Here is a 27474-nt window from a genome sequence, read left to right as displayed (position 1 = left end):
GCCCAAGTTATTTCTGTAGACGTTCCCTTTTGCTCTACTCCTCAGGCCTGTCCTGGTGCTTTACTGTGATGCCCTGAATATCCCCAGGGCTCCTGAACAGCCTGAAGGCAGAGGCGCTGCTCTCACAATTGACGAGCCCAGCACACAGGGAGGGAGACTCCAGAACCAGAACAAGACGAACTGTGAGAGGAACAAAATAATTTTGTTTAGGGGCCTAACCCTACATGACTTTAGGCCAAAAGGAAATTAGAAGTCTACCTAATACTATTTTTAACAAGCATTAATCCTGGCAAAAGTAAGTGACTTACTCTGATGTTCAACGTTAACTAATTTCTAGTCCAGGGTCAACTCCAAACTAAAATTACTTAAGTAAATGCCCCAATTACTAATTTCTCTAACCACTAGAAACTGTGTTTCTTAGAACTCAAGCTTTTGCACTTCTCTGAATATGACCTTTGACTTTCCGTCTTACTGTCAGGCTGAATCACACTGTCACATATTGTCTTAGGTTTGTGCCTCTTCAAATCCACTACCTCACTATGAGTCTTTCACAATAAACAGAGCAACTATTTATTCAGTCTATTCGCTGAATTAAACTCAGGATCCCCACTGTCTTCCAATAAATCTACATCAAATGTCTAAAAATGCTGAATCTGTGTCTAATAAGGGCAAGACCACTGTTCTCACAAATACAAATGCTTTAGAGCAATTTCAATGTATATACTAATTAAGGAATCTCTCAATTTGCAAAAATATCTTCTAAGGTAGAGAAGAAACACTGGACAGGGACAGTGGTGTGCCCTTAAAATACAAGGGCAGTGCCCCTGAGTCTTCTCTGAATGCCCACAGGACCACCTTCAAGTCCTAGTTGCATACAAGAGAAACAACTAATTATCTATCCAGCAAATGAACAATTATTTTTCAACTAAGAGTAATAAGAACTTACAGCAAAATCTCTTTCCATTACTAAGCCCAACATATCAGTACAGTAGACTGAAATTTATAGGTTCCCAAAAGAAAAAAACACCCTAAATTAATAATGAAACTTTAGGGTACATATAGTAGGTTTTGCTTAAAAGTGACATTGTAATTTTCAGTATTTTTTCCCTATTAAGGAAAAATTATTCTATAAAAAACAATCCTATACCCACCTCTGTGAATGATTTTCAAGTTTTCTTTTAAGTGGTTTAGTGCTTTCACAGTCTAGGGAGAAAAAGCAGATATGGGATAAAAAATTTCCTTTTAATCAAACAGCACAATAGTTTACCATAAGTAACAGCCTACACAGCCCACTGCATTCTTATAAGCTTTATGTTTCAATATCCTGTGCAATTTCTATGTTAATTGAAGATGCTAAATGATTATTTTAAATCTGAAAACTTAGTTGCCTTTATATGCTGCTCCCTGACAGCTATAAAGAAAACCCTGTAACTTATAATTTTTTAAATAAGTCATTAACAAGTTGTATAATGGTTCTTATACCTTCAAACTTTTCAAGAATAGAAATATGTAGTACAAGAAAGTTCAACAGTCTGGTTTCCTTATCAACCCTAATTTAAAAAGTTTTTCCAAAGTCTGTTTCTCGCCATCATTCACCCTCATTGAGTGCTGAGTCTTCAAAGTAACTTTTGCAGAGCCATGGTGTCACTAATGTTTCAAATAGCCAGGCTTGTGTGTTCGCAGTTATTAATCAGCAAGAAGAGATTTAAACTGCCCTGCCTGGTGTGGTTCAGTTGGTTGGAGCATCGTCCCAAAACACCTAAAGGTTGTAGGTTCGATTCTCATTCAGGGCCCATACCTAGGTTTTGGGTTTGATCCCAGTAACTGATCAATATTTCTCTTTCATATGGATGTTTCCCTTTCTCTCTCTCCCCCCCTTCCTCTCTCTCTAAAAATCAATGAGCATATCCTCAGGCGAGGATTAAAAAAAAGAAGAGATTTAACTCGAAGTAATTTTAAATGTTGTGCTTAATATAAAAGGTGATCACCAAGTCTAGAAACATAGGCAAATATATAATAAATTATTTATTAGTATATCTATACTACACATATTGCAGTATGCAATAAAATAATTTTATCTATGGTTTCTAACGTCATGATCACCCTGTTGCATAGTAGTTAAGAACAAGATTCTGGGATTAGGCTATCTGGGCTTAAAGCATTCATCAGTTAAAGCTATATAAACTTCAAAGCAAATTAATTACTTAACCTCTCCATATTTCAGATCTCTCCTCTGTAAACAGGTTACACTATTTACCATAGAGAACTGCTACGAAGATAAAATGTCATAAGACCTTGGCCTGAGAGAAATAAACATTCAAAACCCACCAGCTATTACCACTACACTACCACTGTCCCTATGAACACTGCGCTAACAAACCCCAACACAATGCTGCGTTTGGTATCCTGGAGAGGGAGGGCTAAACTGGCCAGTATAAAATCCCCTGTACCCGCTGGAGTAAGGAGCAAGTTTCTAGTAAAATTCAGCTTCTTTTTATAAAATATATGAAAGGGCATACATCGCTACATTTAGCTCATAAAGCATTTTTTTTTAATTTAAGCATTAATTCACCTAAGGAAGTTAAAACATTAACATGAGACCTACGAATCTTAAGATTATATGGCCAGAGTTTAACCTGATTTTTAAAATTTCAATTATACACACACATCTCTTACAACTAAAATACAATTCAGAAACTATGTATTTTTAACAATAACCATTAGTGATTAAACAGGATAAAATGACAATGAACAGACAACCTATGTTGGAGGTTGAATATCAGGAAAGGAAGAGAGAGGAAACTACATGCACCCAGATATCTACTTTACAACTTCCTATAAAATTTAGTTTACATATCCACTAACCCTGATCATGATCAGATTCTCAGGGGTTTCTAAGAATCTTATTAATTTTACTCTATCAAAGAAAATTTTTTTTTGGAAAAATAATTATGAACCACCTTTGTCAACTAAAAGACTCAGAGCAAGAAAGGAAATAATCATGACCTCACAAGACTATAAAAACACAAGCAAAAAGTGCCTCTTTTCTTTTTGGTATTCTAGTAAAAGTGAATCGGCAGTAATACTGGTTAATGAAATTGCTAGTCAAAAATTAAATAGTTCAGGCTGCATAGCCCAAATCTTACACCACAGGAAATAGTACTCTTAAGAGTTTTAATTAAGAGACTTCAGGGAGACTGCTGCGATTCTGATTAATTTAGGGATAACTGTGACAATACAACGTATTTTAAATAGTTAAACCACAGGAGCAAAAAGGAACAGAAAATTGCTTTTTCTAATCTCACTGGAAACACAATCTATTATGGTTCATTGTGATTTTACTGAAAAGAATGCTGCAGTACTTATGTGGACCCCATTTTGAAAATTGCTCTTATGACTTGTGTTAATTTACCCCACAGAAATGATTTTGCCTCTTTTCCTATTACAAATGATTTTCTAGGAAAGTCAGTAACATTCTGTGAAGGACATTTGGGTTCAAAACTCCAGCAGCATCTTTATATGAGTATATACAGAATGAATAATTTGAAAACCAGGTACTTACTGCTAAAGTGATTTTGCCTAAAATTTCTTCTGGAATAACATCATCTAATACACTATATACATATTTGTAAAACTTATCAAACGAGGTAGACATGAGTTCCATACAGATCCAACAGTCACCCTATAAAATAACAAATATCTGTTATTCTTATATATCTTAAGTATCATTTTTCCTTCACTTAAAATAGAAATACAATTAAAGAAAAAGCAATCTTTTATTTTTATTTTTTTTAAATCTTGTACTAGTAGAAATTTTTGATTCCTTATTAAAGCTCTGGGCAGAATATTCTCCTCATGCTTAAACACAAACTTATTTGTCCAGTTTTCCCCACTCTTAATTTTAAGGGCAGTAACAGTCTTACATTGAAAACTTTTGCGCTTTTATAAAAATTTCAAATTTTGCCTTAATTATATATAAATATAGAAAACATGGAAAACTGTTGATTCTCACTAACAAAAAAAATAGATTACAGTTATCTAGATATTATAAAAACTTCTTAAACTAGTAAAAGAGGGGGGATGCATAAAGCCAACCCAAAGCCTCAAGTCCTTGCTCAAATGCACCTTCTCAGGATCCAGCATTGAAAATGCAAGTAATCCTGCTCGTAGCGCTGCCTTACCTTACCTGTTGTACTTTGAAGGACCTTTATCATCTCTAATATAGAATGTAACTTATTTTATTATGTTCTGCACCTATATTCCCAGCCAGAACATACACTCCACCAGCACAGGGGCTCAGTGAGCACTCCTTACATGAATGAGTGCTGGCTATAACTAAACTGCATCACTCAAAAACTGATGGCAGCATTCCAGTGTGTCTTAAAACAGTCTGAAGGCAACTGGACAATAAAACAAGAACCATGACTGGGAATCTGACCTAAACTAACAGTCCATAAATTACAAAAACAAAAACAAACTGGAAACCACTGAATTATCTCACAAGAGGCAACTGTACATCATTAAAGGGATTATGTAAAATTAAATTTTTTTGAAAGCGATACAGTTCATGAGGTATGCATGAGAAAATGCAGAACATAAGCAGATGCCACGATTATAACACTATAAAAGGATATGCACATACTTGTATGATTAAGGATACCATACAGAAAGTTCAAAAATAAGACAAGAACATCGATTTGGATGTAAAGAAACAAAGGATTAGTACCCTGAATAATAGAGCATATGCTAAATTAACTAGGAAAAGACAACACTTAATGGAATAATGGCAACGGTGTATGAACAGGCACGTCACAGAAAAGAAAACCTGGACACGCGGGCAAAACATTCTGCACCTGACCAGTAATTAGGTAAATGTAATTTTAAAAGTTAGATAGCACTTTAAACCCACCTGACTGCCAAAACTGAACACTAAATAATATCCAATACCAGCAGTGAGATCTATGACAATAAAGGCAATGTGCTCAGCTCCCAAGTCTTCTACGTGCAGCAGGGCAGCCAATGAAATGGCAACGCAAACAGCTGATGGTTCCAGGCAGCCCTTCTCTGCCTTCCTGTGGCCAAGACAGCCGAACTCCAGGAGCCAACTTGGACCACGAGGCAATCTTAATAATGAACACCACACACTAAGTAAGCCGCTAAGTCTCCATTACTGACAGGTGAATAAAATTCCTGACACAGAAATCATCATTCTGACTAGAAGGAATATAAGTTAGTGTAACCAATGTGGAGAGAAATATGACAGCACCCACTGAAGTTGAAGGTATTCATTATCATTTAACCTAGCAACTATATTTCTAGGTATATACTCCGTAGGAAATCTGTAACCTAAGTTGTCAAGGAGACATGCAAAAGGAAGTTCATTTTTATACTTTTATAATTGCAAAAAAAAATTAGAAACAAACATTAAAATTATTAAACATTAAAAGTGGTATGTTTACTCATTAGAATATTGCATAGCAGTTAAAATAAATTAACCAAATCTAATATAAAAGGTGGGGTAAAAGTGGGCATACAGTTGCTCGTAGGGAAAATAATACAATAAATAATAATGCAAGAATAAACTCTGTTTCCACACTCACAACTTTGCCCTGCTCTGTATTACATATCTCTATTTACGTGGACAAATCTTGAAAGCTATGCAGAGTAAAAAAATGCTTTGGAAGAAACAAACAGGATGATTCCATCTCCATAAACTTAGAAAATATATAAAGCAATACTATATATTACTTAGAGAAAAATATATATGGGGAAAGCCTAAATAAACAAGTTGAAGCATTAACTTCAAGGTAGTGTTGCGACTGGGAGAGTAAAAGGGGAAACAGGATGGGGGCTTCCACTGTATCTATAATTTACACACAGATAAACAGCAAATGTGGTGAAATGCTGACCTGCGTTGTGGATACACTGTTATTTCCTGTAATTTTCTGCATGTTTGGAATATTTCATAGTTTTTAAAAAAAGTAAGAACTATCTTAAGAAACTAGGGAGAAAAAGAGCAAATTAAACCAAAATAAGAAGAAAATGAGTGATCAATTTTTTTAAAAAAATTTAAATTAGAATACAGAAAATTAATGTAACTGAAAGTTGGCTCATTTAAAGATTAATAAATTTGATAAAATTCTATCCAGACTAACCAGAAAAGATTAGAGAACATGCAAATTGCCTGTATCAGGAATGAGAGGAGAGGGAGGAAACATCACGATGGAGTTTACAGATATTAAGATGATAATAAAGGACTATTTTAAATAACTATGTCAATTAATGTGACAATTTACATGAAGGGGACAAATTTCTTCAAGGAAATTTACTACCAAAGATCACTCCAGAAGAAAGAGATAACTGGAGTAGAATTCTATCTTTGAAAGAAATCAAATTTGTAGTTGAAAATGTTCCCACAGCATATATGCACAACCCAAGGACAAGGACAATGGTGGGGAGAGGGACTGGGGAGGGGGATGGGAAGGGGTGGAGTGGGTCATTGGGGAGAAAAAGGGACATTTGTACTATTTTAAACAAAAATAAATTTAAAAAAAGAAAAGAAAATCTTCCCACAAAGAAAACTCCATAATCAAGTGGCTTCACTGGTGAATTCTATCAAATACTTATAGAAGAAATAATACCAACTCTATAAATTCTTCCAGAAAACTGAACATGATGGAGTATTTCCCAAATCATTCTATAAGGCTAGCATTGCACTGATACAAAAGCAAAAAAAAAGAAAATTACAGATGACTATCCCTCATGGCATGTATATAAAACTTCTAAATAAGTTTTAGCAAATTTAACAATATAAAAAAACAACAACATAATAATCCAGTGGATTTATCCCAGAAAGACAAGGTTGGTGTAACATTTGAAAAGCAATCCATGTAACTTACCATATTTTAAAAGAAAATTGTAACACCATACAATCATCTCAAGGATGTATAAAAACAATTTGACAAAACTCTAATATCCACTCCTGATAAAAACTCTCAACAAACAAGTAATAGAAAGGAACTTCTTCAGCCTGATAAAGATCACCTATGGAAAACTAGAGCTAACATCAGTGAAAGGCTGAATGCTTTCCCCCTAAGATCAGAAACATGACAAGGATGTCTCACCACTTCTATTGAAAAATGTACTTGAGAATCTAGCCAGTGCAATTAAGAAAAGAAAGAAAGAAAAGGAACAAAAAAGGTGGGGGGAGGGGAGGGGAGGGGGAAAGAAAAATTAAAAAGGAAGGAAGAGAGAGAAGGAAGGGAGGGAGAGAGGCAGGGAGGGAGGTAGGGAAGGAGACTCAAATTGGAAAGAAAGAAGTAAAACCTTGCTATTAACAGATGACATGATAATCTATGTAGAAAATGTGATGGAATCTATAAAAGCTTCCAGGACTCCTAAGTGAGTTTAATAAGGTTGCACTACAACAAGACAAATAAACAAGAATCAACTGCATTAGTCACAAAAGGAAACAATTTTTTTTAAACCTCATTTATTAAAGCATCAAAAAAAACCACATACTTAAGGATAAGTTTAACAAAAAATGTGAAGACTTGTACAGTGAAAACTACAAAATATTGCTGAAAAAAATTTTTAAGACGTAAATAAATGAAATAAGACACCATGTTAATGGGCCATTAGACTTATACTGTTAAAATATTGGTGCTCTCCCAATTGATGTATAGATTCAATATAATAATCCCAAACAACAATTCTGGGGATTTAAAAAAAATTTTTTTTAACAAACTGACATGCAGATACCAAAATCCATATGGAAATGGAAAGGACCTCAAATATCCAAAACTTACTTTTAAAAAGTAAAATTTAAAGACCAGTACTACAAAGTGAGAATAACCAAGACAGGGTGGAGCTGGTGCAAAGACAGACAAAACAGACCAATGGAGCAGACCAGATAGTCCAGAAATAGGCCCAAACACTGATTTCGGGCAAAGGTACAAAGGATCTCCAAACGCAAAAAAGTAAACATCAATCCACACCTCTCACCATACAAAAACTAATTCTAAATAAATGATAAACATAATTGTGATGTCTAAAACTAAAGAACTATGAGAAAAAGCATAAAAGAAAATCAAAGTGACTCTGAGTTCGGCAAGAAATCCTTAGATACAACACCAAAAGCACAATACATAAAAGAAAAAAACTAAGTTGTCCTACATCAATATTTAAAACTTTCACTTTCTTAAAAAAAAAAAACACTGTTAAAATGTGTAGCAGATAAGCCACAGGTATGGTGGGGGACAAATATTTGCAATTTGCAATCATATATCTGGTAATAAACTTGTATCCAGAATAACATTTTTTTTAAAATCCCAAATCTCAATAGCAAGAAAACAAACAAAAAAACTCTTTAAGAAAATGACAAAGGATTTGAACAGAAACTGCATACAGTTGGCAACTAAGCACACGAAAAGCTTTTTAATTGTTAGTCATTAGAAAAAATGCAAATTAAAAATGCAATGAGAGTCTACTCTAAATCTATTAGAGTGGCTAAACATTAAAAGACAAACCATCCTGCCCAGCTGGTGTGGCTCAGCGGTTGAGCATCGACCTAGGATCCAGGAGATCTCAGTTCCATTCCTGGTCAGGGCACATGCCTGGGTTGCAGGCTCAATCCCTAGCAGGGGGTGTGCAGGAGGCAGCCGATCAATGATTCTCATCATTGATGTTTCTCTCTCTCTCCCTCTCCCTTCCTCTCTCTGAAACAAATAAAAATATATTTAAAAAAAAAAAAAGACAGACCATCCCAACTGTTGAAAAGATGTGGAAGAAATAGAACTCTCATACACTGCTAGACATTGAAAATGGTGAGACTGCAGGTGACCCTTGAACAACACGGTTTGAACTGCGCAGGTTCACTTACATGTAGATGCTTTTTCAATATACAGGAGGCCCTCCATATCTCTGGGTTTCACATCCTCCGATTCAACCAACTGTGGATCAAAAACAGTATTTTGGATCCACAGTGAGCCGACTGCATTTATTTTATACAAGGAACAGGAGCATTTGTGGTTTTGGTATTGGTGAAGTACCTGGAATCACCCCCCTGCAGGTACTGAGGGACAACTGTGGTTAAGTTTGTGGGGAGTCAAAAGTTATATGCAGGATTCTCGACTGTGCAAGGGGAAGTGCACCAACTCCCAAGCTGTTCAAACGTCAACTGCACTTTTTAAAATAGTTTGCCTATTTTTTTTAATCTTCACCTGAGGACATTTTTTCCATTGCTTTTCAGAGAGAGTGAAAGGGAGGGAGGAAAGATGGGGGAGGGGGACACAGAGAGAGAGAACATCCGTGTAAGAGAGACACATCGACTGGTTGTGTCTTGCATGCACCCTGACAGGGCAGGGAGTGAACCCACAACCCAGGTATGTGCCCTTGGCCGGGAACTGAACCCCTGGGGTCACGGGCTGGCGCCCTAACCACTGAGCCACACCAGCCAGGGTAATATGACCATTTTTTAAAAACTTAAACATACACATACCGTATAATACAGCCATTCCACTCCCAGGTATTTACCCAAGAGAAGTAAACTCAAATGTCCACTCAAAGACTTGTATTCGAACACTCAGAGCATTTTATTTGTAACAGATAAAAACTGGAATCAACCCAAATGTCCATCAACAGGTGAATGAGGAAACAGACTGTGGTGTGCCCACGCAATGGACACGACCGCCGCTACCACCGCTGACACTACCACCACTACTGCTGCCAACACTACGCCCACTGCCACCGACACTACTCCCACTGACACCGACACTACCGCTGAAATTAGCACCACTACTCCTGACACTACTACCGACACTATTACCACCACTATTACCGGTACTACCACCACTACTGACACTACCACCACTGCTACCACCACCATTATCACCGACACTACCACCGCTACTGACACTACCACCACTGCTACCACCACCATTATCACCGACACTACCACCGCTACTGACACTACCACCACTGCTACCACCACCATTATCACCGACACTACCACCGCTACTGACACTACCACCACTGCTACCACCACCATTATCACCGACACTACCACCGCTACTGACACTACTACCAACACTACTACCACTACTACTGCCGCCACCGCCGCCACCACTGCCGACACCACCACCACCACCACTGACACTACCACCACTGCTACCACCATTATCACTGACACTGCCACCGACACTACCACCACTACTGCTGACACTACCACTACCACTATTACCACCACTACCGACACTACTATCACCACTATTACCAACAATACTACAGACACTACTACCAACACTACCATCGCCACACTAACACTGCTACTACCACCACCACTGCCACACCACCACTACTACCACCACTACCACACCACTACTACCAACACTACTACCACTACTACCGACACTACCCTGTAACCAAAAGAACAAACTACCAATACATACCACACACAAACTGCAAAATAATTATGCTGAGTAAAGGAAGATTTCTTTTAAAAATGTATGATTCCTTTACACAAAATTCTAGAAAATGCAAATTTATCTACAGTGGCAAAAAGCTGATCTATGGTTTCTGAGGAGGGTGACAGCAGAGAGGAAGTGTGTATTACCTGTGGGACAAGGAAACTTGTGAGTGATGAAGATGTTCATTATCTTGATTATGGTGACAATTCTACAGGTGCATACATTTGTCCAAACGTATCAAGTGTATACTTTAAATATGTGCAGTTTATTGTGTGTTAACATTATCTCCATAAAGCTGTATTTATAACTTGCAAGGGGGAAGGAAAGAGAAAGAAGAAGATGAGTAGAAGGGATAGAAAGGGAGGAGGCGACTAAATTCAGCTAATATCACTGCCTTTTATATAACCTGATGAACTTCCATAATCACAAGTTACTCAGAATAGTATTGCCTACACTAGAATTTCTCCAACCTCAACAGATATTTGACATAAGGGTTTCCTTGCTATTAAATTCTGGAAGTTTATATATTAAGTCTTTAAGTAAGCTACAGGCTAAAAGTCACTTTCAATACTATCAAGCTCTTTTTCCCCCATCTACAAAGTCTGAAAATGAATTTTAAAACCTGTGCAATTAGATGTCTAAATCAAATCCAAATTGTACTTTGGGCTTTTTACTTGAGTTTAGGTCCATCTTAGAAAGAAGTATACATGGCTGGAGACAATGGCAACACATAAGTTACCAAGTTCAGTATTAAATATTACTCATTCACTGCTCTGAATAAAGTTATAGAACTTTCAAAGGCTCAAAATTACCCAATGGCAAGATTAATCTCTACATAGTAACTGCAAGAAGAAAAATAACATTTTATATGCCCTTGATTGATGGCAATTGAACCAGACCAAATCCTGATGCCTTGTGGTCATATGAATTATGTGAAAAGAAATATCCTGGAGGGTTTCTCACAGTGACAGGAATTAAAAGCATTTGTCTCTCTCACAGTGATGGTAAGGTAAAAAGTCCTGACTGCACACATTCACTTCCATTCTTTCCTGTCATAAACCTAGAATTTGGGGTCTATTTTTGGAAATGAAGATCCTATAGCCAAAAAAGATCTTTATTTTTAAAAGTAACCAATTTTGAAAGAAAATGTTTCTCTAAACTCTTATTAAATATGTGTAACATTTTTACCCTTTCTAACTTGAGAAAACACACTTTGACTATATACTCTTTAAAGATGAATTTTCTGCTTCTAAAACTTCCTTTTTTATTATTCAGAAAGTACCTATTATTTCTTCCATTCTAAGATTTGGGGGAGAAGTTCAAGTTCACACTATCTAGGCATTTTGTGACTTTACACAGCTTAACTGTATATATAGTTCCTAAGATCCATCATATCATAGTCAAAAACTGTAATGTTTTAAATTAAGCTAAAAATTCTTCATCCCAGGACCACTTGTGATATAATAGAATGAACAGTGAGATCTTTGTCTGAATTCCCATCTCTGACACTTACTGGCTATGTGACTTTTTTCAAATTAGTACTCAAATCTCAGTTTCCTCTCTGGAAAAGGGGAATAATACCACCAAACTCCCTGAGACTGCTATGAAGATAATATATGTGAAAGTTATAGAGCATTCAATAGATGGTAGTGCTTATAGCTGCATCTCAACTCCCTTCAACCCTCCTGAGATGTAAAACTGAATTTTACCCAGCTTTTCATAAGAAACCATAAGATACTATTCAGATACTACTCTTTTTGTATTAAAAACCTTTTTGTTTTGTTACCAGTAAGGTTTCAATCATAGGTATCACTTACTCTGCCTTCTTTTCATAAAATCAGACTTCCACACTATCTAGCCTGGGGCTAGATATTTAAGTGATGCTTAAATGGAAGATTAAATAAGTGAACATAAGAACTGAATTGGCATATTCAAGCACTATGGAGGTGAACTGTGGTTACGATAAAGCCAGTGGGAGGCTATGATGAACACAGCACTGAAAAGCTGTCTGTGGAATCTAGTTAGGAGAGAAAATCTAGTCCGATCCCTAAATAACAACTGTTCTGCATAAGACTGAAAGAGTAATGTAGCCAGGGGATTTAGTGATTATGAAGAATAAATTTGTAGTTTCTGGAAAGAAGGGGAGAGGAGATGGCAAGATTCTTATGCAATGTGCAACCTAAAGAAAGTCCCAGATTCATGATCTTACTAACAGAATAACATTATGAAATACTTGGGTCCAGGATATAGTTATGTACCTAAATACATGACTGTATACTGATACAACGTAATACTGACATGAAATGGTCGTAAGCTAACAAATTCAATGTATCTGGTCAAAAAATGAATATACGGGTCATAAAAAGTACGGAGACAAGAGGAAGAAGAAACTATGAGTCTAGAATTAACAGTGATTAATTAGTGATGAAACAAAGAAATTGGCTCCATCATGAAGTAGTCTTCTAGCTACTAAAGTTACCTATTAAGAACACAAAAATAAATAAATAAACAAATAAATTTCAGGATTGGGTGGAGAATTAACTGGCTAACCTCTAAGCTCTTCTGCAATTACGAGATTTCATATTTCTATTCAGTGTACATTCAGTCCTGTCTTACAATGGTATAGTTTAAGTTTCAATAACTAAAACAAACACCCCAAGGCTACACTCTTGTGATCTAGTTCCAGCACAACTGAACATTTTCAAAATTAGAATGGTATTTTAGAAGAGAATTTAAAATGCTTAAGAGTTCAAAGTTGAAGGTATCACACTACCTTATATCAAACTATAATACAAGGCAATAGTAATCAAAACAGCATGGTACTGGCATAAAAACAGACATATAGATCAATGGAACAGAATAGAGCGCCCAGAAATAAACCCACATCTACATGGTCAATTAATATTAGACAAAGGAGGCAAGAAGATGCAATGGGGTAAAGACAGTCTAGTCAACTGGAAAGACACATGCAAAAAATAAAATACCACTTTCTTATACTATATACAAGAAATTGAAATAGATTAAAGACTTAAATGTAAGACTCAAAACCATAAAATTCCTAGAAGAAAACACAGGCAGTAAAATCTCTGACATTTCTCTTAGCAGTCTTCTTTCTGATACATCTTCTCAGGCAATGGAAACAAACAAAAAAATAAACAAACGAAACTATATCAAGCCCTGGCTGGGTAGCTCAGATGGTTAGAGCATCATCCCAATATGCCAAGGTTGTGGGTTCGATTCTGGATCAGGACACACATAAGTATCAATGAATGAATGCATGAATAAGTAGAAAAATTAATTGATGTTTCTTTCTCTCCTTTCCTCTCTCTCTTTAAAATAAATAAAGTCAATAAACAAATTTTAAAAGTTTTTGCACAGCAAAGGAAACCATCAACAAAACTAAAAGACAACCTACTGAAAGGAAGAAAATATTCACCAATGATACATCTGATAAGGGGTTAATATCCAAAATTTATAAAGAACACAAACAGCTCAACACCAAAAATAGAAACAATACAATTAAAAAACAGGCAGAAGAATTGAATAGACACTTCTCCAAAGAGTAATATAGACTGGCCAATAGACATGAAAAGATGCCCAATGTCACTAATCTTCAGAGAAATGCAAATTAAAACCGCAATGAGATATCACCTCGCACTTGCCAGAATGGCTGCCATCAATAAATCAACAAACAACAAGTATTGGCAAGGGTGTGGAGAAAAAGGAACCCTCGTGCACCGTTGGTGGGAATGCAGATTAGTGCAGCCAGTGTGGAAAGTAGTATAGAGGGTTCTCAAAAAATTAAAAATAACACTGCATTATGACCCAGAGATTCCACTTCTGAGTATATATCTCAGAAACCCAAAACACTAATTCAGAAGAATATATATACCCCTATGTTCATTGAAGCATTATTTACAATAGCCAAAATATGGAAGCAACCTAAGTGCCCATCAATAGTTGAGTAGATAAAAAAGCTGTGGTACATATATACACCGGAATATTACTAAGCCATAAAAAAGAATGAAATATTATCACATTTGTGACAATATGGAAGTATCTAGATAGTATTACGTTAAGTGAAATAAGTCAGCCAGAAAAACAAATATCATATGATTTTACTTATATGGACTCTAAAGAACAAAATAAATGAACAAACAAAACAGAAACAGACTCACAGTTACAGAGAACAGACTGACTATTGCCAGACTGGAGGGGGGTTGGGGAGCTGGGTGAAAGAGGTGAAGGGATTAAAAAGTACAAATTTGGCCCATCTGGGCGTGGCTTAGCAGCTGAGCATCGACCTAGGATCCAGGAGATCACGGTTCCATTCCCGGTCAGGGCACATGCCCAGGTTGTGGGCTAGATCCCCAGTCAGGGGAATGCAGGAGGCAGCCGATCAATGACTCTCTCATCATTGATGTTTCTCTCTCTCTCCCTCACTTCCTCTCTCTGAAATCAATAAAGATATATTTTTTAAAAAAACAGAAAACAAAACAAAAAAGTACAAATTGGTGATTAGAAAATAATCATGGGGATATAAAATACAGCATAAGAAATATAGACAATAATATTGAAATCACTATGTATGGTGCCAGGTGGGTACCGGAAATATCAGGGAGAACACTTTGTAAAGTATATGGTTGTCTAACTACTCTGCTGTACACCTGAAACCAATACAAAATTATATGGAATGTCAACTATAATTGAAAAATAAAATTTTTAAAAATAAAATAAAACACTTAAGAGTTCAGTTCAAGTCCTACTCAGTACCTAACTAAATATCACAAATGTATGATGATCGTTCAGGACGCCATAAAGAATCTGATTCATTTACAGCTCTGGCTGTAGTCCCTGCACTTACTTCCCTGCAGCGAAATGACTGGAAATGAAGAAGTGGGTTGACAGTTGGAGACAGAAGGAATACCATCAGAACACAATACCCAGAGGCGAACAGAAGAAGCATGACCATGACACCAAGAGTTAGAGTTCCAGCTTCCACATAAAGATCTGGTAACAGAATTGGATAAAATAATATAAAAGAATATCTGTACAACTTGGTAACTTCCACGTCTGATGGATTTCGTTGACGATTATGGGTGAATACGAATAACTGCTTACAGTAAATGCAGATACATTTGATGATGCACATGAATAAAAGTTTTAATATAAAGGAATGGGATACACAGAGAGTTCAAGGCCAAACCTATAGAGCTAAACCTATAGCAAAAGGGCTAATGTGTAGAAATCAGCTGGTCTGACAGGTTCTTAAAGAACAGAAACTATTTATAAATGAAGAAAGGAAATATGGGATTCACAAATGACAGCCATTTTTTAAAAAGTATGAGATTCACCCCTTAACAAAAGGAAAAGTAAGTGGTAGGAATTACTGTATAGATTATCTTGGCAATATACTAAATTACTGAGAAATTAACCTGTTACTAATGTATGGCATTTAACTGAAGATCAGAATCTAATCCTGCCATGCTTTTATTTATTCCAATTAGATATTCATTCATCAGCTAAAACCCAAATAGTTCATTCCTACCTCTCTGAAGAGTGCACCATAAAACTGAACAATGTATGGGCAATCACTACTCCGCATTACTACATCCAAATCCATAAGAAGTTGTTTTTGTTCTTTTTCATCCACTGTTGACCGAATTCTCTGGAAAAGAATGACAAAAGATGTCATAAAAACATAAAACAACTTTAGAAACCTGAGAAAAACAACTGCCACAAAAAGACTAAAAATTTCCAAGCAAACTTCATAAATACTAACCTGACATTAAAGAAATTATCATCTTTGTTATACCTTACAAGAAAAATTTTTACCACAGAAAAACAAAATAGCATGTAAGAATTTTTATTTTTAACAAAATAGTACTTAATAACTCTTTAAAGGACACAAGCTCTCTAACCACAGGCATTCACTGATGATGTTGGAATTTATGCAACAAAGTTCTTGGGCTGTGAAAATTAACCCATGTGCAAAAGAAAATCATAATGAACTATACTTTAAATCATAATGAACTATACTTTAAACAGTTTTCATGTGAATAATCAGAGATAGCTTCAAATACACTTTTAATCACCATTTCAGAACTGTATGAAATCTAGGCATTCTATGCAGGGACAGCCCTCTTCCCTCCTGGGATCCTTACAGCACGGCATCCTCACCCAGCAGACAGAACGCAGTTCAGAACAGGTACAAGTGAGAACTACTGAGGGGGAGCACAAGGACTACTACCCGTGCCTCCCAAAGCCCAGACTGGAGTTCCCCCCTTCGCCACACTTCCTACCTGAGTCTCCAAACCATGAGTCAGAATGCAGGACAGCACAAACATGTTGAAGAAAACCTAAAACTGAGTAAACAGAGGGCTTTGTCCATTCCTAAGCTGATGAGGCCCTGTTCTGTACACCTCACACCTAGGGTATATCCCTAACGCACCTACACCACAACTTCTGTGCGCAATCCTAAAATACTGCCACAGAAGATCAGCATCCCCACCTCCTGCCCAGGAGCAGTACAGGACATGCGATGGCCAGAGGGACAGCTCTCGCTGCACCACAGAGTGGGGAAGAAGTTCAGAAATTGTGAAACATTAATAATGAAGCTATGGTTTAACATCAAGGCATGCAAACAACTTTTGTTCTCATAAGAAATTCAAAATGTCACACCGTGCCACTGTATATAATACATAGCACATACTTACAAGGCAAGTTAGTATCAAAAAACACATAAGGTGGCATTTTGTCTTCCAAAGACTTCAAGGTCTCTGTCCTCAATGTTCTTGAAAGGAATGAAGGCCGTCAATTACATTCTTGAACCCATTTTTCAGAAGAGAAGCCAGAGGCACAGGGAGATACAAGAGATGTATTCCATGTGACATGACAATACGCAGTTATATAAGGAACAGAAGTAGGTTCAATCACTTTCATTTTCCTGCACTAAATAGGAATTCTATGCATTTCAAATGCAAACAAATTTAATTTTGCTGCTTAAAATGTATGGCCTACTAGCTACAGTACTTCATACCAAATAAAATTTACTAACTGGCATCCATCTATGTACGCTGACTTAAAACTTTGACATTAAATTTCACTGCACACATAAACAAGGAAAAAACATAAACAAAGTAAGACCAGTACTTTTAAAAATAAGACATTTCCCTTCTCTCTCCTATCTTTTCATAGCTTTGGGATAAATAATCTTGCTTTTAAATCAACATTGGCGTGTGTGCTCAAAAATATTGTTCAAAAGTCAAAACAGCCCAGAGGTGTAATGTGTATCTACTCCAAACATGACACTGATAATTTCTGTAAACATTTTAACTAACTACATTCATTCCTATTTTAAAACTATAACTTTAAAAGTATAGCTGTGAAAAATACTAATTTGGGAAGGCAATTATTTTCAAAAAGACTTAATTATTCTATCTCTATAACTAAATTTAAAAGACAGAGACCTAGTGATCAGAGACAAAGAGGGAAGAAAAAGCAAAGGCTCTCTGGCTGGGTAAGATTTCCACCTACTAAAGACTTCTCACTATTAAAAGGCTTCAAAACATACTTTTTTCCCTATTTTTACTTGTATGTATATATTGGCAAGTGAAAATATACTAGCACGCACACTATAAAATACTATTTTAAAAGATGCTCTCTTTGCTAGTTTATTTTTTGTTTCCCTAAACTGGTTATATGGTTTTCTAAATTTAACATTTGCACAAATGCTTATATTTCAAATATCAGAAAGCATATTATGGTCAAAAGCTCAACAGTTATCATCAATACCTGACTCTTGGGGACCACTACTAAAAATACTGCTGTAGCTACAGAAAGAATACATGTTACTACATGAACTGGAGGCCTAACTGTAGCCCCAGCATCTGATTAATATCTAATGATCCCTGACAGGATTATTATTAACCAGAATGTAGAGATAATTCCTAGCGCAGCTCTAACCTTTGAGATCAGGAGCATGGTAGGAAAATATATTCATCTTTAAAACATTCTTTAATGCCACCACTAGTACAAAACAGAACGTGTGGCCGCTGGAGGGCCTAACATGAAATTGATTCCGCACCTGCATGCTTGTCAACAAACACACACCTCCTCACAATCCCAAACACCTTGCCCAAGTGACCGGCAGTGGGTAGAAGAGTAGCTGCTTGTATTGCATCTGAATTCTTAGGGATTAAGCAAGTATAGCTGACTCTTTTTTTTTTTTTTTAGGTATGTGGTTGGCAAATATTTTCTACTATAAGTTTTCTTTTCACCTTTTTTGGTATATATTTTATTTATTTATTTATTTTAATGTTTCTTTATCTTTATTGTTGAGATGTCCCCTTTGTATCCCCACTGATCCCCTCCAACCCATATCCATCCCATCCCCAGGCCTGACTCTTAATTATACTAAAGTTTTAGAGTTGTATTGCAACATTTATTATATGTGAGCACTTAATAAAATAAACTAATTTAAAAGGCCTAAAGGATTCAAAAAGCAGATTACACATACACCTACAATAGCAGTAACTTCAAATTGATATTAATTCAATAATTCAATAAGTTATTAAAGTTGGAGAAAACTTTTTTTTCAGGGCAAAACTGACACTAGATTTTATCTTATTTATTTTTTTAATTCTGAGGTTTGATTTAATTTTTTCCCTTTTTATTGACTTTATTGGGTGACACTGGCTAACAAAATCATACAGGTTTCAGTGTACCATTCTATGAGTCATTATCTGTACACTGTATTGGAGAATACTTAATGATAATCAATGATTTAAATGAGAAAATACTTAGTAACAAAAGTCACTACCAGTAAAGTTCTTGTAAAATGGAACATCAAAACAATGTATATGAAAAAGTTCTAACATTTAAAATAAACACGGCCTGAGTTCTCCAATATTAAGGAAGCATAATCAGCTAAAATGGAACACATCACTAAAAACAAACATCTCTTCCCTTTGTAAAGATGTCCTTAATTGAGGGCACTTGAAAATGAAGTGCAATGGTGAAGCCAATTATACTACTTGGAATTCTCTTATAACTGGAATGTTCAGAGGTCTAATGTATTGATAAATGTCTTGAATTAAAGGTAATTTCATTCATTTATATCATAAATTTAAAAGTTAGATAAGGCTGATGTTTATTTGGGCTCAACAAACTTTCTTTTTCTCATAAAGAGTGGGATGAAAATCTCACCCAAGAGTACAAAACATTTAAGAAAATCAACTCAAGGACTTAACCTTTTTTAAAAAGTATCATTTTCACCCACCTCTTAGAACTCATTAAAATCACTCGTTTCTGCATTATGGGGATATTGAGCTCTTTTACTTGTCACTAGTTTATTAACCTAGCTTAAGTACTTACGAACATGCTCTTGGGACAAATTAAACTATTTATTTTTTAAATCAACCCACATTGCTTTTCCAATTATAAAGTATTTTCAAATTATTATGTTTTAATTTGGAACATAATGTAGAGAAAACACTTAAAATCAAAACAAGAATTACTACCCTACACATATAAATGGTTTTCCACAGTGAAGAAATTTATATACTTGAAGCTAAAAATTTTTTCTAATTATTGTCCAAATCTGTATTCAAGGTTGGCTTATACTCCTAACAAAGCTTTAAAAGCAGACAAATGCCAATATGAACAGCATGTAGCTATAGACCAGCGATGCCAAAATGGCACCAGTGGAATGTCACCTAGAGATACAGGGAAAAGGAGCCATTAAGTCCCCACTTCTCTGGTTTTATGACTGTTAGGGTTACACACGATTCCAAGAGCGCCCCTTTTCTAAAACAGCCAATCCAACTCATGCCATTGGCTGCAACAGCCACAAATCCAGCTAGGAATTCTGTAGGAATCATGCTACAATGATAGACAGTTAACAAGCACCATAAGACAGGCTAAAAAGTTTCAGTTAGGAATTGTCCTCTTGTTCTCTCCTACCCCACGAACCAAACACAGCGCTGTCCACTTTGGAAACAGTCTCAATCATGCAGAAATACTACCAAGTTGTTGAAAGTTTGCTTTCTTCCTTTCTGTGCAACATGGAAATTAGAAGTCACTGGTAAATTTAAATGCTGTCAGCTTATACTTGGCCTCAAAGATTGACTCTGTTATAATGGAAAGGGACTGGGGCGACTACTGAAACAAAATTCACCGAAGAACTGGGACTGGAGGTAGGAAGGGCAGAGAAAGGGAAGCAAGGAGGACAGGTGGAAACATGCAGTACACGTGCTCTCAATGGAACTGGTCTGACCTCTTCTTACTGAGACAGTCTAATTGCATTAGTGTCATTTTTCAGTTTCTCTTCCTTTCCTAAATTTATTGTCCTGGGTCAGGAGAGACAGGGAGAAGAGATAGAGGGGAAGTATAATGATGACCCAGTCGCTATTATGGGGTTAGGCTATGACGGCTCACCTGTGGCAAAGAGAAAAGGAAGAAAGACTGAAGACACAATGGCTCAGGGACCAGCTATAGAGGAAACAAAATAAGACAGGCCCAAGGAGTAGGTCTTCAGAAGCTGGTCACCAAGGACAATCTGCCTAGGGGCTAAATAAACACCTAGAGGGTACTGGTAGCAGTCCCAGCCACTCACTCTGATTCAGAGTTAACCCTTACATCCCCATGTCAAAGTTCTCAAAGACACTCAATTGCTAGAGAGGCCAGACCCCAGGCTGTGTCTGCCTGTGCCCTGATGTGAGAACTGCCTCTCACCAACCTACAGTTTTTCTTCCCACCAACTCAAGCTATAAGGCAAGCTCTATCTCTTGAACAGTGTGCACGGAGAAGGCCCTCTGAGTCCCTGATCCCATTCCTGCTTAGAGAAGGGGAAAATTAGGTCATCGTTTACTTGAAAGGCTCAGAGTAAAGACTGATGACAAGTCATGTTCTGTTCTTGGTTAAAAACAGTAGTTCCGCAGTGCGTATGACAGGTGTTAGTTCCTAGGATCTGAGCAATCCAGGCAAAAAAGATACGGGTCACCTGCAAACTATGAGGAATCAAGAACTAAGGAGTCCAGGAACTGACTTTAGAAAGGCAGACCTGAACATAGCAACACAGTTGAATACACTTACAAAACGTCTATCATTTCTTACTGATACTCTTTTTTTGTGTTTCTGTTTTGAAATGGAGAGAACACATGGGGGAATGAAATGTGGGTAAAGAAGAAATGGGAAAACTAATACGGAAAGGCATGACCACTAGCCCTGGCAGATAAAGTCTCTGAATTCTCACATGACAAATCCTTGTCAGTTCTCTGTAGGGCTCAAGCAAGGTGCCGCACCTTTACCTTTAGCTGCCTAAGTGAGCAAGGTACAGTGTGCAAGTAAGAGCAGGACAAGTTCCCGATCAGAGATGAGGGCCATTACACAATGGAACCCAGCAAGGGGATGTATTCAAAACTGCGGACAAGCTCAATGTATGGCTTTAAAAATTATTCTAGGCAGTGATTAGAACAATTTGACATGGGATAAAATAAAGCAAGCTATTAGTATTATGGCCATTAGCAATGCAAAGTGTTATTTTCAATTTACCACCAACCCAAATCAGAACACCAGAAGGTATTTACTTTTCAGCAAAGCTGTGTGGGACCTGTTATCACTTGCAGGAAGCTAAAAACTTATATCTCAGTGATTGTGGCTCATTCTTTTATGTAAGCACCTCTCACCATCTAAGGTTCCAAAAGGACTGGTATTCCATATTCCAAGTAACTGCCAAATGTCTTGTCAAATGGTATGATGTCAGAGCAACCACACATAGGACACAAATGAAATCAAAAGCTCCCTATGTTGACCTTTTGTGCCAAGTGGATACACTTGGGTGGATAACTACCACCCATGTGGAAATCCTAGAACCAGTATACCAGTGAACAAATCACATGGGATCTTAGGTGGAACTCCTCACCACAGAAAGTAAAAAAGTGATACAGTGATACAGGCTTCGCTTTAAAATCAAAAGATGGCCTGGCAGGTGTGGCTCATACCCCATCCTCTCATGCCCCAAGAGGTCCCTGGTTCGATTCCAGGTCAGGGTACATGCTCAGTTGTGGGCTTGATCCCCAGCAGGGAGCATGCAGGAAACAGTCGATCCATGTTTGTCTCTCATCAATGTTTCTCTCTCTCTCCCTTCCTCTCTGTAAAAAAATCAATAAAAACATATTTTAAAAATATTTAAAAAAATAAAAGGATGGAAAGAACAAGAATTATTTTAATTGATATAGTTTTAAAAATGATATTTTGAAAATGTGTCCATAGTCTGGGATCTACAAACACCAATACTTTTCGGCCATAAATGCACCCTCGTTCATTAAGCATTCCTTGCTAAAGAACCCTCCTAAGGTTAGTGTCTGTAAATGAAATATGAAGGGGAGTCCATCACCAGTCAGTGACTGACTTCAGATCAACTTAAATCAGTGATGTAGGGTGTAAAACAGCAAGGATCACACTCAGAGCCCTAAGTGTCCCCTTGGATCCTAATAAACATTCTGATCCTTACAAACAGACTGCTTTCCCCGCAGAAATGTCCAGAATTTAGTGCTAATACAAAGTTGAGAAACCACCACAGCACATCACTTTGCAACCACCTTCCTCTGGGCCACAGGAAATCTTAGGCATTCTTACTTCCCTTATTTCAAAACTAAGATTCTGTATCCCACAGATTCAACAGGACTCTTATCCCTGCTGCACAGGTTCATTCTTAGATGCTAAAGTGTCTTCTGAATAGATCACAAACAAAAATGCCCATGACATCTCACAATGCCATCGCTAATAAGGTCCAACCAGATGACATTAGCTAAAACAAACAATTAAAAAAGCAAAGTACTTGGAATGATGACCACTGATGCAAAAATGGTTTTCATGTCAAAGAGTAACAAATAGTGTCTGTTAAATCAATTGTTTGAAATTATGACAACACATGCTTTTACTAAGGCAGGAAGAAAAGATACTAAATCTTAATTGCAAAACCATCTAAGCCTTTAAAATCAATTTAGTGAACTCTCATTGTATCTTAGTCAAAATAATTAATTAATCAATAGTAGTACCTCCCATTCTTCTGAGGATACTGAGGCCCAATTAATTGATTTTGCATATCTTCTGCCACACATCATCAGAGAACTTGGGAGATCAGTTACAAAAACATATGTAATATTACATCACGGGAAGAGCTTCCCTGGGGTCAAAGATCATGGGACAGACTTGATATATCATGGTAAAGGCTGTAGCGTCTTCTTCCTCTCACTTATTACATCAACCACACGTAAAGGACATACTGTTAATCTTAACATTAAAATTTTTAAGGGCCTACATACAGATCATAAATGACAGACCATTACTTCAATACTCGACAACAATAAAGTGAGATAGGAGTAAAAATCTGGTGTATAACCATTTTTAGAGGCATGGCCATAAGACAACAAAGAATGACAGAAAAATGTTCAAGAGGTATATCAAACATTGGTGCAGGTGACCTTCATTTAGAGTGAGTGTGATGAGACAGGTTTTCCTCCAAGTAACTATATAAGCTGAGATATGGTGCTATGTCACAATTCAGTCAAATCAGCCAAGTGATAGCAGAGATTCAGAAACTAGGTGTCCAGAATGTTCAGAAACACATCATGGTTAATTAAAGTTCACCTAGAGCAACCATTTCCAAACTGTCCCACTTTGACCCAAAGGTTTCCTCAGAGATCAAGCCCCAAGGACTTCCAATAGGGGTAGGCAGGTTTCCCACCTCCTATCCCCTTATATCAACGAGAATAGTACCAATTTTGTCTATTTTATTTTGGGGGTGTATATGTAATTCTGTTAACTTAATAAACCCACACTCTGAAAGCCACTAAGAGCAACAGCAAAAGAAACACGTGTCTACTAGGAGTTCCAACCCCAACTACACAAGGGACCTGAGTTCCAAACCAAGGTTACCAGAGGGCAGCCCTGCCACATCCTTGGGATCTGCCCACTGCTGGAAGTGATCCACTTAACACTTTTCAACTGTCACACCACAACATTTAAGCAACATTAGGAAGCATAAAATAATATGGCTCAATCAATCATGTATTTCCTAATTAAGCCACATGACCTAGCCAATCAGATGAGAGCACAAGACACTGGAATCAGTCTGAATTCAAAACGAAATAGCCACAACTTCTGCATCCCACAAGTGATCTGGATAACCAAACACTAGCACTGTGGCCTTTTGAAACTCAACAGAATTGCACAACAAAGCACTCTGCACCATCAGATAAATACTTTTTCAATTTAAGGCCACTCCTATCAAATATCATTCTAGTGCTTTCAGAACAGTGTGCAAGACCAATGTTTAAAAACTAGCTCAGCAGTTGCGCATCAACTCATGAACCAGGAGGTCATGGTTCAATTCCCAGTCAAGGCACATGCCCGGATTACAGGCTTGATCCCCAGTGAGGGGCATATAGGAGGCAACTAATCAATGACTCTCTCTCATCATTGATGTTCCTATCTCTCCTCCCTCTCCACTTCCTAGCTCCAAAATCAATAAAAACATATATATTTTTAAAAAGACTAAAATGAACATTCTCCAATAATGCTCACACTCCCCACCAAAATTATTCGGTAATGGAACTTCTAACAGAAATGGCAGGGCCCCTGCAGTGTGGGGAAAACAAGCCAAGGCATACTTTGCCGATTCCTGCCTTCCCATACATGCAGTACCACCTGTGTACCAAGGAAGCCTTCCTAATGAGCAGATAAAACCCCACACTGCTCAGAGAAGGGCTGAACTGTGGGATGCAGATACAGTCAGATGCAGGGCTCTGATCCTTCCCAGCAAGCCTTGGTGTTAACATAGGTCTCAATTCCAGGTCAAGGACACTGAAGTCAAGATCCAAATACCAAAGAGAAGCAGGAATGCAGGAATCCAGGTCAAGTTACCAGCCCAGGATCAGCAACACTTAAATCAATGCAACAGTAGTAGTCTTGGGAGAGTAGAGGAAAAGCACTGAGTGTTGAAGAAATAAGACAAGTTAGACATATCACCAAGACAGGAAAAATACCTCAACCTGAAACCCTTAAATACAAAGTCATCACAAATTCAGTCTGGCCTAAGTACCTAACCTCAAGTAGCCAATCTGTCTTCTGATTAACCCAGATACCTCCACAAGTATGAGACTAAAAGCTCACCATAATGATCAAAGGTGACAGTCTTAACATAACACTTTCCTATCCCCACCTACCTGTCCAATATTAGTTCCATTCTCCAATGAGATGACAGCTTTATTCCAGCATTAACCCTCCAAGTAACAATCCCATTACCTTCCATCTTTAGCAACAGCTATTTCATTCCCTTATATCCCCTCATTTCCATTCTTTTCTACACTCCTCTCACAGCCTACAAATAGGAACAGGTCATGCATGCCTTTAGTAAATCAATGTGGACATGAGTTTGTTAGGAAACACTAGGGAAGCTGGTAGTCTAAACAAGCAGGGTTCACGCTGCAGGAAGGGCCAGATGGGGGGCTCCCTGTCAGGGTTTGAAGGCTCAGATTGTTCCTCCCTCTCAGCAGTGTGTGTGTCACTCCACTCAAATCCAGCCCATGGGCCTGAACCACAGCACTTCAGTTACTCTCTCCAACTCTTTACTCCTGTGTCCCTGGATTTACTTTGACATCCTGATTCTGATCATCCATGGACCTAACTCTCCTGGACGTTTCTAATTCTATGTCAAAAACCTAACCCTGAGTGCTTCTTCAAATGTTTGTTCTGAATCTGGGTTTTTTTCATGATAAATCCAGCCAGAGAGGTAGCCAGGCACCTACTTTACTCTTAGAGAACAGTGACTGCACGTCTAGCATCTTCATTCAGTGCTTATCTCACTATCATGCAAAATGGGCTTCAGGCTGCTGATCAAAGCCTGAAGTACCCAGCCAGAGTTGAAGGTTGTCTTCCTGAACTCTAGAACGCAGTGACACAGCTTTGCCCTTGGCAGCTGTGACTCAGTCACTCAGGCAGAGTTAGACAAACTAGTTGTATCACCACCACTCGTAGAAGAAGGCTGTTTCCTTGGGTGTGTGGACTGTCCTCAGGCCAAAAGTCAAAAAAGTATTTCAAGTATTACTCTTACAATGTTATCTTACTCAGTCTGATTTGCTACATATGAACTGATTTTTAGATTAAGTCTTGGAGGTAATTATTTCTGGTAACTAAAATCATCTTTTCAAACATTTCTTATATTTGGCAAAATAAACTTGGGGAAGGGTTCCCTCAAAATAAAAATGAGAAATAATAATTTAACTGTCAGGCTAACACAACAGTTCATCTTTGTACAAATACTGTAAGCAAATCTTAAGGATGATTTCCAGAATGAGATTAATATCTAATAAAGTAATCCTTCTAAAGTCCCAAGGTGCCCATTAAAACACTAGTACGAGCTACTTCAAGTGTCTTTCTCATTTTACCACAGCAATGGAAACCTCACAGGACTGTAAACCATGGTCTCATAGTACATTTACATCTCTACAGTCCTAATTTCAGAGCTAGAGACAGTGGGTGCTCAGTAACTCACTTCTACATGCACAATGTCAAATCTAACTCCTTAATTGTGCATTGCTTCTATGTAATTGTACTTGTCAATCTGGCTTGTGTGTCCAAGGAATGAGGGAACAAACTGTCTTAGGTGTGATGAAAGGCTAAGCTTTTTCAGAGACCAACAAGAAATATATTTTATAGTAGATGGCATATATCAGTCATCAAACTGGTAACAAGTACGTCCCATCAATACATTGATTAATATATTACCACCCTCCTTAGGCTAAATTATCACGCTTGCTCAAGAATTCAAGGTGATAAACAAAGGTAGACAGTATCAAATAGTGAGTATAAATGTGACTGTAGGTCAAGTCTGCCTTAGAAGTATTTCTTAAGTGTTGGGATTTTTTTTTTTTAAGAGAGAGAGAGGAAAGGAGAGGGCAAAAGAAAGAGAAACATCGATGTAAGAACATCAATCAGCAGCCTC

At 37.2% G+C, this 27474-nt stretch overlaps 1 protein-coding gene across 4 annotated transcripts in view; it reads right to left on the bottom strand.

Annotated features, from left to right (window-relative positions):
• The window catches only part of MAP2K4 (mitogen-activated protein kinase kinase 4), a 110327-nt gene that overhangs the window by 21219 nt on the left and 61634 nt on the right, over nucleotides 1-27474 (bottom strand). For 3 of the 4 annotated variants that reach the window (XM_081115820.1, XM_081115821.1, XM_081115823.1), the window contains 3 exons: nucleotides 16015-16134; nucleotides 3563-3682; nucleotides 1152-1203 (listed from right to left, as the gene is read on the bottom strand). In XM_081115820.1, the coding sequence (XP_080971946.1) occupies nucleotides 1152-1203; nucleotides 3563-3682; nucleotides 16015-16134 (292 nt within the window). The remainder of the gene's footprint in view (nucleotides 1-1151; nucleotides 1204-3562; nucleotides 3683-16014; nucleotides 16135-27474) is intronic. The other variant, XM_081115822.1, reaches the window with a different exon arrangement.

This window comes from Miniopterus schreibersii, assembly GCF_964146895.1.
Source record: "Miniopterus schreibersii genome assembly, chromosome: 16".
NCBI lineage: Eukaryota > Metazoa > Chordata > Mammalia > Chiroptera > Miniopteridae > Miniopterus > Miniopterus schreibersii.
This window is presented reverse-complemented; position numbering and strand designations above follow the sequence as displayed.